This window comes from Carcharodon carcharias, chromosome 1, assembly GCF_017639515.1.
Source record: "Carcharodon carcharias isolate sCarCar2 chromosome 1, sCarCar2.pri, whole genome shotgun sequence".
Taxonomy (NCBI): domain Eukaryota; kingdom Metazoa; phylum Chordata; class Chondrichthyes; order Lamniformes; family Lamnidae; genus Carcharodon; species Carcharodon carcharias.
The window spans coordinates 22,821,430-22,835,070 of NC_054467.1; the positions used below are offsets into that span (position 1 = coordinate 22,821,430).

Consider the following 13,641-nt stretch of genomic DNA (forward strand, 5'->3'; position numbering starts at 1 on the left):
ACTGTCGATCATGGCCAGTGGTCGGCTTCCCATTTGTCTGCCGATCCTGCACGCCAAGGGCAAAATTCTGCCCCAGGAGTCAAGAGGTCTTGCTACAGGGCTTTGATGAGACCACACTTGGAATCTATGTGCAGTTTTAGTTGCCATATTTAAGGGAGGATATACTTGCATTGGAGGCGGTACAGAGAGGGTTCACTAAATCTGCCACTGGTATGAGGGGTTTATCCTGTGATGAGAGGTTAAGTAAATTGCGCCCATATTCCCTGGAGTTTAGAAGAATGAGAGGTGATCATATTGAAACATTCAAGATTCTGAATTAGCTTGACAGACACTGAGAGGGTATTTCCTCTGGCTGGGGAATCTAAAACATGGGGCACATTCTCATGATGGGGAATGATCATTTAGTATTGAGATGAGGAGAAATTTCTTCACTGAAAGTGTTGTAAACCTTTGGAATTCTCTACCTCAGAGTGTTGTGGATGCTCCAACGTTGACTACGTTTAAGGCTGGGATAGACAGATTTTTGGTGTCTTGGGGAATGAAGGGATATGCAGAGTGCGCAGGCAAATGGAGTTGAGGCCCAAGATCAGTCATGTTCTCTTAAATGGTGGAGCAGGCTCGACAGGCCTACTCTTGCTTCTATCTCTTGGCTAGGTTTGTTAGGTTGGCGAGTGGGGGGTGGGGGAGTGCCCTGCTCACCAACATGTAAATTAAGGTTGGCGGGCAGGTCAGGAGCCCTGGCGGGCTTCAGAAAAAGCATGAAACCATCCACGGGCGGGATGAGGTTTCACGAGGGTTTTTTAAAAATGTAATAAATGTTTGATTTAAAGTGATGGGCATGTCCCAACTCATGTGACAGTGTCACATGAGGGGACATGCCAGGGAAATTTTGTTTTTGTACATTTACCATTTTTAAATTTGGTGCCGATCTCCCTGAAGCAGCACTTAGCCTCAGGGAGATGAGTGAGCTCTTTTGCGCTTTACCCAGATATGGAACACAGGAGAGAGGGCCAGGGTGAGGGTAAGTGAGGCCTGGCATGAGTGGTTGATGCATTCAAAGGGCGGGAAGCTTTCTGTAATAAACATTGTGAGCTTGCCACAAATCTGATTTATTGGTTGCTAAGTGTCATATCTTATAATCCATATGTTGCTAATGGTGTTTAATATTGTGGCCTTGCACACCCCATAAAGGCTGCCAAAGGCCAATTAACTCCCTTTCTTTTGTGTATCCTGCGCAGGTGAACCTTCTGCTGACCCCGCCAAGCCTGAGGGACTGACACTAGCCACCGAGAAGGAGGAAGTTGCCTCGGAGGTTGCAGCATAACACCCTCTCCCTGTGCCAAGACCTGGCACATATACTTGCGCCTCAGCAGGGCTTAGCACAGCAGGACAAAAGCAAGCACGATCTGGTGAGGGCATTTCGCATTCACATGTGCAACTGCCAGAGAGTGAGGTGGAGCAGGCCTTAGGCAATTGGAGTTCGAGGTGCTGCAGAAGCTGAGACCAAGTCGGATGATGAACCTCTGGAGTTGTCCGTGAGGCGGCAGATACTGGATGTCCTCCTGCAGTGGGGTCCATTTAGACCTTGGCCATCATCTTAGCCTTCTAACTAGGCCAGACGTGGAGCTAGTGGAGATTTGGAGTTGTGGAGATTTGGCAAAAGTACCATAAAGTTTGTGTGCTCTGGCATAGACTGTGAAGGTGCCCAGCCAGGCTCTATGTGCACTGCACCAAGCTTCCTCTGTGGATGGTCTGGTGACTGTCCTGGCGGGCAAACCCACCATACTGTGTGTATGTGCTCTGACCTGCACACCATCGCCCTGGCTCTGAGCTCAGGGGGCCCAAAACTAGCATGGCTAGGGAGTGGGACTTGGGCAATGATCCAGCTCCTTGGATCTCATAAGAAGGCACGGAGGATCAATCAATACTTGTGGCGGAAGATGAGTAGCAGCTGCCGCCATATGGAAGCACCTCTCTGGGGGCAGCCTCTCCTCCACCCCTCCGCTATTGGCACACTCATCCTTGAATCTTGGCTTGGAGGGGAACTTCCAGGTGGTGATGTTCCCATGTGTCTGCTGCCCTTGTCCTTCTAGACGGGAGTGGTCGTGGGTTTGGTAGGTGCTATCTATGGAGACTTGTTAAATTCCTTGTAGATAGTATACACTGCTGCCACTGTGCATTGGTGGTGGAGGGAATAAATGTCTGTGGATGTGGTGCCAATCAAGTTGGCTGCTTTGTCAAGCTTCTTGAATGTTGTTGGAGCTGCACTCATCCAGGCAAGTGGAGAGAATTCCATTACACTCCTGACATGTGCCTTGTAAATGGTGAACAGGCTTTGGGGAGTCAAGAGGTGAGTTACTAGCCGCAGGATTCCCATCCTCTGACCTGATCTTGTAGCCACTGTATTTAAAAGGTTAGTCCAGTTCATTTTCTGGTCAATGTTAACCCCAGGATTTTCATAGTGGGAGGGTTTCAGCGATGGTAATGCCATTAAATATCAAGGGCTGATGGTTAGATTCTCACTTGTTGGAGCTGGTTATTGCCAGGCATTTGTGTGGCATGAATGTTACTTGCCATTTGTCAGCCCAAGTCTGGATATTGTCTTGCTGCATTTAGACATGGACTGCTTCAGTATCATGGACTCAGGGCTTGAGCGTTTTCAAGCCTTCCAGGTACCTTCCTCACACACATACAGAGTGAGGACTGACTCACCCTTTGGGATCTCAAGAGGTCATTCAGCCTCTTTCTTCATTGCCCCCATGCTGCTGACCCCCATGCTGCTGACCTCCATGGTCACCTAGGACTAGGCTGGTCGGGTTATTTAGGGAGGCCTCCTCCTCCTGTCCGCTGGCATCAGGATTTCATGCCAGGTGGACACAGTCTGGAGGAAGGTGCAGAGGGAGTCATGACCAAAGCACGAGACGGTTCTGGAGCTCCTTCTCTGCCTCTCCCCCTTCTCTCGATCATCTATGGAGGAAAACATGCTATAGCTAACTAGCTGTTCACTTTTCAGATCTTAACATTATGTGGATGATCAGATTTCATGCCAGAGCAAAAACACTTCACTCTAAGCCTCTGCAGATCTTGACCATATTTCCTAATAATAATACTTAACTCAAACAATGCCTTATAATCTTGCAAAAACAAACACCTCCTTTTGGCTTTGGCCCTTACAGAATAGCAGGGTCACCTGACAGTGTCCTATGCCAAATGTCCTTTTAAATGAGTGGCAGTGACCTCCTTCTGGGTCATGGCCAATAATAGACATGGGCCAACACACACTCCAGCTCAGATTGGGCGGGGAAATGACAATTCAGTGACATCACAGGCTTAAACCTGCCCAGCAGCCGTTAATTGGGTAATTGCCATTTTAAATGGTGTGCTGCGTTAGCGGAGGCAGGAGTTGGCAATCACCCACTTTTGGACACAAGTCCCACCCACCAAAATTATTATTCAGGCCATTGTGTAAATGCAGGTGTTTTGCTTTCCCTTAGTTTCCTTTTCATGTGGCAAGTGGTAACCAGTATAAAATAGGATTATTGTACAAAGGCTTCCTCACAACAAAAGAACATTTGGCTGAGAAAACATACACATTTTTGTACTCTATTTGAAAACTTTTCTATGTGCTAGGGGCTAATCCTTTTTTGTTGATCTGCATTTAAATAGATACGTATTTAAAATTCATGGTATTTGGAAATTATATGTGTGTGCATATTTCTTTTTAAATATGTAAGCAAATAACTTTCATTAAGATTCTTTCACTCAGATAAAAGTTATATATACAACATTCTCAGTACCTGATATTCGGAAGAAAAATAGAAAATGTCAGTTATTATTTGTACTACTGACAAATCATCTACTTGTTGCTGGTGAGCATCATAATGATTTTTAAGTACAATATCAAACAAAATAATTATTTTTTCCATGTGTTTTCATGAATCTTCATTTTTATTCTGATGAAGCATTTGATTCTTCGTACCTTAATTCCATCTTATTTTTTCTTCACTTAAACTGGAATTTTGTTGACATTTCTCTGCATTGATAGAGTGTTGATGTTTTGTACTGTATAATTTTGACCTGTCGTACATATTCATCGACCTCAGCAAGAAACTGCTGGAAACATTCAAATTTTGCCAGATTAAGCTGTAAAGGTAAATTTACCACTTAAGAAAAATGTTTATCTCATCTGCCTTGTGGCGTGCTGTATCATTTGAGAACATTCTCTAGCTTACTTATTTTTTCTCCCTTGACAGCTGACCGAGAGGGCATCGAAGTCTCTCGATTTTCTTTGGAAATAAAATCTATCAACATCGAGTGATTTTGTGATTGAGTCAACAAAAGATTTGCTGTGTACAGATATAGCAGATTCTCAGCGGCTGCCAAGATGAACCTTAATGGGAATTACCTACAGTTAATACTGGTACTGCAGTGCACTCATATGTTGCTTCAAGTAACTGAAGGTAAGTTGTAAACATTACATTTTCTGAAGTCCAGCCACAATTCAGTTCTGCTACTTAAAACAGTTTATTAATAGAATGTAATTGGGGTGTTATTTATATTAAGTATGTTTGGGTAAATACTGTAATAAACAGGTTCCGTATATTCAAACAAACTCTTTTAAATGTTAATCCTGTAGGTAGGGAATTTAACTTCTTTACATTCTCAGACAAAAGCAGTTGATTATCATTATTAATAATTTCTTTCCTTAATAGCAGAACCAGATAGGATTGAAGTCTCTCAATGTCCTTCAGAAATAGAGGTCGTTGAGGGAACGTCTATCAACATGGAGTGCTTTTATGAAGAGGAACGACATATGGAAGGCATCAGGGTAGACTGGAGCAAAGACTCAAAATGGATCGTCAATACAACCAATTCAGATGTTATTGTCAATCCAGTTTTCGACAATAGACTCTTTTGCACCATAAACAAAACAAAAGCAAAGCTGACAATTAAAAATATCGCTCAGGAAGATGCGGGATTGTATATCTGTAAGATATATATTGAAATACCACCACCAGTTCAAAGAGGCTCTGGAAATGGAACAAAATTAATTGTGCGAGGTAAAGGTCCGTTAAAATTATGAATTCCATTTTATCTTACATGGAATGCTCAAATGTTTGCCAAGCAAATATCTTAATTCTCTCTTGCCTAGACAATATCTCTGATATCTGAATATAAAAGAACTGTCGAGAATTAATTTGAAACAATACTCCGCACTCTGTTCTCTCAGGTCTAACCCTGACTTTGTCATCAAACCTGCTGACAAGGGTGGTGCTGTTGTTGTCTGGCGCACTGACCTGTACCTCGCGGAGGCTGAGCGTCAACTCGCAGACACTTCCTCCTACCTCACCCTGGACCATGACCCCACCACTGAACATCAAGCCATTGTTTCCAGGACTGTCACTGACCTCATCTCCTCTGGAGATCTTCTCTTCACTGTTTCCAACCTCATAGTCTTCCAACCTCGGATGGCCCGTTTCTACCTCCTACTCAAAATCCACAAACAAGGCTGTCCCGGCAGACCAATCGTGTCACCCTGTTCCCGCCCCACGGAACTCATTTCTTGCTATCTTGACACCATTCTCTCTCCCCTTGTCCAGTCTCTTGCCACCTGCATCCACGATTCCTCTGACGCCCTACATCATATCAACAATATCCAGTTCCCTGGCCCCAACCGCCTCCTCTTCACCATGGACGGCCAATCCCTCTACACCTCCACCCCCACCGGGATGGTCTGAGGGTTCTCCGTTTCTTCCTTGAACAGAGGCCTGAACAATTCCCATCCACCACCACTCTCCTCCGTCTTGCTGAACTTGTTCTCTCGCTGAACAATTTCTCCTTAAACTCTCCTCATTTCCTCCAAATAAAAGCTGTGGTTATAGGTACCCGCATGGGCCCCAGTTATGCCTGTCTCTTTATGGGGTATGTGGAACATTCCTTGTTCCAGTCCTACTCCGGCCCCCTCCCATAACTTTCTCTCCGGTACATGGATGGCTGCTTCAGTGCCACTTCATGCTCTCGTCTGGACCTGGAAAAATGTATTAATTTTGCTTCCAATTTCCACCCCTCCATTATTTTCACATGGTCCATCACTGACACTTCCCTTCCCTTCCTTGACCTCTCTGTCTCAATTTCTGGTGATAGACTGTCCACCAATATTCATTACAAGCCCACTGACTCCCACAGCTACCTCGACTACAGCTCCTCACACCCCACTTCCTGTAAGGACTCCATCCCATTCTCTCAGTTCATTCACCTCCGTCGCATCTGTTCCGATGATGCCACTTTCCAAAACAATTCTTCTGACATGTCTTCCTTCTTCCTTATCCAAGGTTTTCCACCCACAGTGGTTGACAGGGCCCTCAACCATGTCCGGCCCATCTCTCGCGCATCCGCCCTCACACCTTCCTCTCCCTCCCAGAACCACAATAGGGTCCTCCTTGTCCTCACTTATCACCCCACCAGCCTCCGCATTCAAAGGATCATCCTCCGCCATTTCCGCCAACTCCAGCATGATGCCACCACCAAACACATCTTCCCTTAATCCCCCTGTTGGCATTCCATAGGGACGTTCCCTCCGGGACACCCTGGTCCACTCCTCCTGTGGCTCAACCCCTTCCCACGGCACCTTCCCATGTAACCGCAGAAGGTGCTTCACATGCCCCTTTACTTAACCTCTCCTCACCGTCTAAGGGCCCAAACACTCCTTTCAAGTGAAGCAGACTGGGTGACTGCTTTGCGGAACACCTTCGGTCTGTCTGCAAGCATGACCCAGACCTCCCTGTCGCTTGCCATTTCAACACACCACCCTGCTCTCATGCCCACATGTCCATCCTTGGCCTGCTGCAATGTTCCAGTGAAGCTCAACGTAAACAGGAGGAACAGCACCTCATCTTCCGATTAGGCACTTTACAGTCTTCTGGACTTAACATTGAGTTCAACAACTTCAGATCATGAACTCTGTCCTCCATCCCCACCCCCTTTCCAATCCCCTTTTTTCTAATAATTACTATACATTTTTTTAAAATATATTTTTCTTTTCCCACCTATATTTTCAAATTTATTTGCATTCATTGTTTTATCCCCATCTTTCAGCTTATTTTGATCCCTTCCCCCCACCCTACTCGGGCCATCTGTCACTTGCTCATCCTGCCTTCTTCCCTTAATGTCACCATTAGCACATCCTTTAGCTAATATCACCACCATCAACACCCCTTTGTCCTCTTGACTATGACATCTTTGGCAATCTCTCCTTTGCCTCCACCTATGACTGGCCCTCTATCCAGCTCCACCTGCCCCACCCCCCTTAAACAGCTTGTATTTCACCTCATTTCTATTTCTCTCCTGTTCTGATGAAGAGTCATACGGATTCGAAACGTTAACTCTGTCTTCCTCTCCACAGATGCTGTCAGACCTGCTGAGTTTTTCCAGCTATTTTTGTTTTTGTTTGAAACAATAATATATTATTATCAAGGTTCAAGGTAAGTTTCCAATAAAGTTAATAAAAATGATAGACATTGGTATTTATAATTTTGTATTAAATTGAGAAAAATTGATAGCTAATTAATGAATTAAAACTATTTGACAATTAAGCAGTATTTTTTAAACAATTAATTCTTCTAACCAGTTTATTTATAAATCAACCATCCAATACAACGATTCTTCAACATTTCATGGTTAGTATGCAATCTATTCATTAACTGTGTTTGGAATTTCCACTGGATGGAAGGTTTTATTTTTTATTTCAAAGAAATTAAAAATTACATTTCACATACAAGAAAAAAATGAAATGACACAAGTGCTTATCATGGGGTGTTTTATCAAAATTATCTTCTGTTTAACCTTATGGCATCTTTAGATAAACAAAATCCACACAAAACAAAAACTGTATAACACGTGAGTAGTGACTTTGAAATATTTACAACTAAAGCACCATAGTTAACCAACTGTGTCCTCATCCAATTTTTATAATTGCATAAAATAACATAATAGAATCATAGAATGGGCCCAGCACAGAAGGAGCCCATTCAGCCCATGCCGGCTCTCTGCAAGAGCAACTCAGCTAGTCTCCTTGATCAATATCTTTTTAGCCTGCTGACATTTCTGGCAAAATGTCAACCAAGTTAATCCTCCAATAATGGTACCTCTGAATCAACAAAAAAGTCATGATTATTAATCGAAATCAGAACAAAATAAGGAACCAATTGTTGACTTATTAATATATTATGAACAGATCACTGAGAAAAGTGACCAACAAATGTGAAAGGATGTGAAGTGGAGTAGGTGCAGAAAAGATTTACATGAATAGTTCCAGGAATGTGTGACTTCAGCTATGAGGATAGATTGGATAAGTTGGAATTATTCTCCTATAGAGCTGTTCAAAATCATGAGGGGTCCAGACAGATAGAGAGAAACTGTTCCCATTGGCAGAAAGGTCAAGCATCAGAGGACGCCAATTTAAGGTGATTGGATAACCGTTTACACTGTAAGTGGTTTTGGCGAAGTGAGGAAAAAGTTTACATGATGAGTGGTTTGGATCTGGAATGCAGTGCCTGAGAGTGCAATGGAGGCTGATGCTTTCAATGGAAATTGAATAAATACCCGAAGAGGAAAGATTTACAGGGCAACACATAAAAGGCAGGGGTGCAGGACTAGCTGAGTTGCTCTTGCAGAGAGCTGGCACGGGCTGAATGGGCTCCTTGTGTGCTGGACCCATTCTATGATTCTATTATATTATTGAATGCAATTATAAAAAATGAATGAGGACACAGTTGGTTAACTATGGTACTTTAGTTGTAAATATTTCAAAGTCACTACCAATGTGTTATACAGTTTTTTGTTCTGTATGGATTTTGTTTATCTAAAGGTGTCATAAGGATGAACAGAAGATAATTTTGATAAAATGCCCCATGATAAGCACTTGTGTCATTTCATTTTTTTCTTGTGTGTGAAATGTAATTTTTTGAAGTAAAAATAAAGCCTTCCGTCCAGTGGAAATTCCAATCACAGTTAATGCATAGATTGCACATTAACCATGAAATATTGAAGAATCATTGTATTGGATGGTCTCCAGTGTTTCCAGACTAGGATTGATACAAATTCCTCCCCACTCTAATAACTAAAGAGAAACAAAATTGATGCCCTATGAGAACACAAATACACCTTGTGAAGGGGTGAGTTCCTTTTTTGAGCACTAAAGGAAAGGAAAGCCATATGTGATTTGTGAAACTGTAATGTTATATCCAGGTGATATAATAATGTGTTTCAGTGTTAACTCAAGCATCAGTGGACAGATCTTGGTACTTGCTTGCTGCTTTGAAGATATCATTTTTTGGGATAATTGTTCTCATGATGTTCGTCGTTACAAGGCTTTGTGTACTAAGGTTCCAGAATCAGCCAGCAGAAGATAAGTAATGAGACAGATGAGTACTATTCTATATCAAGTATTTGTAACTAGAGTAATGTAGTGTTTAAGCATTTATGTAGTATAATGACATTAAAATGTGTAATGGGTTTTTAAAGTTTGCCAACATATTTAAAATATTGTGTTACAAATCGCTTTACACAAAACTGTATTTTCTAAATTGAGTTTTGATGTATTAAATTATGAAAATGTTTTTACTCAGTAATTCACAATGCTTCAAGCCTGTTTTATTCAAAAAACTATAATTAGTAAATGCATCCAGCTAAATTGGCAAATAAGATGCTTTCCTAAATTGAAACAATAAAATAGAAAGTGTGTTTTCAGTTCCTCCTCCTTCAGGTACCAGGCCCTAACAGGCCATTGGATTGGTCCATGCTTATGCTTGGCAAAATACTGCAAAGGTTTATTATTGTCTTCTGCAGTATGCCTCTCCTGCTCTAACTGCCTGCTATCAGGTATATTGGAAAGGTTTACGGGTTTAAAATCAACCTGTTTGGCCACATTATGAATACATCTTCTGTTGCCATCAAGTCCTGGAGCGAGACTTGAGTCCAGAGCTTCTGGTCCAGAGGTAGGGGCATCACCACTGCACCACAAGACCCCCGTTTTCAGCTATATTTTTCCAACCAAATGGCCTGAATTCTTCAGTCAGCGGGCGGGCTTGGTGGGAGCAGGCGGGGGCGGTTGGCTCTGTGCTGCCATTTTACGTGGGCAACCAATTAAGGCCCGCCCAGTGTAAGACACGAGCCGTAGCGCTCTGCTCTACCTGTGCGGGCGGGGGGAGGAGAGAGAGCCGGGGCCAGCTCTCTTCCGCGCATGCATGCGAAAGAGCGCTTCAAGCTCTGGGGCATTGAGCTGCTTCAGGGAAATTGAAGTGGTTTTAAAATAAATAAATAAATGGATCGAAAACTTATTTAAACATGCCCCATCTCATGTGACTGTGTCACATAAGGTGGGACATATTTTTGTATTTCATAAACTTTTAAAATTTATTTAACAAAAGCTTTAAGGAAATTTCATCCCACGCGTGGGTGAGGTTTCCTAAAATACTTGAAAGCTGCTTGACCTTTTCGCCTGCCCGCCAACCTTAAGGTTGGACGGGCAGCATCAACAATGACCTTAATTAGTTCCTTAATGGCCTTTATAGGCCGTTTAAATATTGGCAGATGTGCAGTTGACTCTGGCACGTGCCCTCCGAAGTAAACATTGAGAGACAGCACAAGGACGTCGAGACTCATACCCGACACCATCGCATGTCAGTTCACACGTCAGCGTGTCAGGCCCGGCCCCCGCAAACCCACTGAAATATTCTGCCCTATGTTTTTATTCTTGTGATTCCCACACTTCCGCCCGGCAATTGAAGTATTATTATAATATAGATTGGAAAGCGGAGTGGATATTTCCATAAATTAAGTACAGATCACCCATTCTAGACAGAACTAAGAAGTTGAACTAAGAAAGAGCAGTCTCACTGAAATGGCAACAGAAAAGTATAGTTGGGCTCAGTGGCCTGTTTCTGTGCCATATATCCTATGTGAGTTTTGGAGGAGAATCTGGTTCGATGTAGCAGGGAGATTGAGGATGATGAGGAGAGATAATGTCTGATGGTACTGTCAATGAGAATGACATTTGTAGCTTCATTTCGGGAATCAAACCTAAAATGGATGGGCACGGATCTGTGAGCTGTCAAAACATTCAAGGTGTTTGGAGAAGACAGGAATTTTGATAATTGGGTGGATGTTTGCCATGACAGGGGTTGAGGCTGTGCCTTTTGAGGAGAGGAGTTAATGGTGATGAGCCTTGAGGAGAGCAAACCATTCGCAATTTTAACTAGCAAGGAGGTTAGGAAAAACTATTGAGGTCTTGCTGAGAGAAGTATGGAGGGTATTCGTGGGATTACTCAAGGATGATTCAAGCCTAGAATGGGAGTAAGAGAGTCCAAAAGCAGAGGAGCAGTGATGATTTGCATATATAGGGGGGCACCATTTCTGAGACGCAGATGTCCTGTAGTTTGTGGCTGCTTCAGAGAATGCTGCAGAAAGTATTTTTGTACACACATTGCCAGAGATTAGTAGGTGTCTTCATCAGTGCTGTACTGGTGTCCTCTCTTCTCCTCCTGGGGCTACTGTGGCTGGGCAGGCAGCAGTTCTTGGGTGTCTGAAAGCCGAAAATCAGAAGGGGAAGGTTGGGGGTTGGAAACAGGTGGTCCATTGTCACATCATCAGCAGATAGTAGGATGAGGGTGAGCTGAAAGTTGAGAAGGGGCATAAGGGAAGGCCATTCATCCTGAGTGTTTTCAGAGTTGCTGGATGCGATAGGCTCTATCACAGCAGACCACATAGAACAAAGCACCATCTCCTTTATAGGGTTTAGGAGATGAAAGTGTCCTTGTGTTCCAGCTGGCTAGTTCTGCTCCCTTCTATTTGTCAATGTGTAAATAACCACACTGCATGGCATCACCTTGTTAAAGACAAGTGTTAGTTAAACAGGTGATGGGCATTGGTTATCCCATTTAAACAGAATAAAACGATACAGCTGGAGCACAGTAAAAATACACAGCTGGCACACTTTTGTGGGGAAGTTAGTAGTATTGAAGAGTTGTTTTGAAAATAAACCAGCTTGAATTAAAAGACCAGCCTGGATTAATTCTTCTACTACAGCCTCTTATTGTGAGTAACACTATTGTGTGCTACCTTGTCTAGCAAAAGAGGGGGAAGAACATCAGTGATTGAATATAGTTCTGTTGAGTGACATACCTGCCAGAACTGAAAATTGGAGGTAGATATGTGGAGGCAGCAAAAGGTGGGTGTGAGGCTAGCAACATAGGTATGTGTGTGATGGTGAGCTGTAGTATCTGGATGTTAACCATGAGTCTTGAGTGCCAGAGAGTGCTGCTGGGTGAATGGTGCAGGTGTAGTGCATTTAAGCTGTGTGAGAGGCTGGTGAAACATTGGTTAGGAGATGCCATGTGAAGATGCAGTCACTGACCTTGATCACCTATGTGAGGTCATTAAACTTCTTGTGCCAGATCTTTGCAGTCAGACACCAGGAATTGATCTCTGACCAACTGCTCCCAATCTCTTGGATTGTCTTTTGAGGCCCTATGGTATCCTTCCTCCTGTCTATCTCCACCATGACAGCCTCCAGTGCCACATCTTTAACCTTGGAACCCTCTCTGTGCCCTGATATTCCAGTTTCATTGCTTAGAATTGTAGTAATAATCAGTGAAATGCCTCTTTTTTTTTGCTCTGCAGTTTCTTGTTAGGAGGCACAGATTGCCTTTAAGAGGAGGAAACTGGCTGTGTGTGAATGAATAAACTCTGCTTGGCCCCTTGCTGAGCACTGAGATAATCAGCAGCAATGCAGACACAGGGTTCTATGGTACAATTACTGTAATGAGGTGGCAGCAGCACATTTATTCTGCCTACCTTCATTAAAATTGGGCAGGAAGGTTATGACTCCTGCCTGAAAAATAGTGCACAATAATTCTTAGTCCATAATTTTAAAAAACCTTTGAGCTTTAAAAACCTTTTTAGCTTCTTGTTTGAAAACAATATTTTATCTGAGGCAAGAAGAATTTATAACATTTAAAAGATCAATTTTTAAAAATTGTTCAAAAAACCTTGAACGTCAATGAATTTGAAAATTGGCTGAGGGTGGCCAATATGCAAGAACAGTTTTAGCAAATTTAAATTAAACTTATTATTTTTCTTGTTTTAGGACTTTTCACAGGTGACAACATATTGCTGGAGATAAATGGTGTGATTTTTAAAATCAAATGAAAGTTTATTTTAAACATGTATTATTTCTTTAGACCCTTCATTTTCACAGAGAATTTTATACTCTTGTCTGAAGAAGTGTTCAACCTCCTTCTTTATCTTAGTTTGACCCAAAATGGTTATGGAACTTTATGTAACACAATAGTTTATTCTTGAGTGCCAACTCATTATTTTAGCATCTCACTTCCAGGAGTTGAGTATATTATCTAGGCTGGCACTTTAATACTGATTTGCATTTGATGGAGTCCCAGCTTTATGCTGAAGTGAGGCCCTATTTGATGGGTATAAAAGATGCCATGGTACGATTCAAAGAGAAGCAGGGAATTTCTCCCAATGTCTTGGCAAACCACCTAAAGCAGCTTAACTGGTCATTTATCACGTTGATCTTTGTGAAACCTTGCTGTGCCCAAATTGGCTGTTGTATTTGCCTACATAACA

At 42.6% G+C, this 13,641-nt stretch overlaps 2 protein-coding genes across 5 annotated transcripts in view; both read left to right on the forward strand.

The window, feature by feature from the left end:
- Positions 1-2,092, forward strand: part of man2b2 (mannosidase, alpha, class 2B, member 2) — a 74,677-nt gene extending 72,585 nt beyond the window's left edge. Inside the window, exon 20 of the mRNA XM_041184948.1 lies at positions 1,239-2,092. Within this exon, the coding sequence (XP_041040882.1) occupies positions 1,239-1,242 (4 nt within the window). The 3' untranslated portion in view covers positions 1,243-2,092. The remainder of the gene's footprint in view (positions 1-1,238) is intronic.
- A 1,922-nt stretch (positions 2,093-4,014) lies between these two features.
- LOC121276492 (cytotoxic T-lymphocyte protein 4-like) lies at positions 4,015-9,529 on the forward strand. 4 transcript variants are annotated; one of them, XM_041184979.1, is made up of 4 exons: positions 4,015-4,151; positions 4,254-4,460; positions 4,713-5,066; positions 9,269-9,529. In XM_041184979.1, exons 2-4 carry the CDS (start codon positions 4,385-4,387, stop codon positions 9,412-9,414), a joined length of 576 nt encoding a protein of 191 aa, XP_041040913.1. In that variant the 5' UTR covers positions 4,015-4,151; positions 4,254-4,384; the 3' UTR covers positions 9,415-9,529. The 4 variants fall into 4 exon arrangements, with proteins under 4 accessions (XP_041040913.1, XP_041040903.1, XP_041040929.1 ...); XM_041184969.1 differs by having other exon boundaries at positions 4,098-4,460; XM_041184995.1 differs by having other exon boundaries at positions 4,098-4,460; positions 4,713-5,060.
- Positions 9,530-13,641: the final 4,112 nt, after the last annotated feature.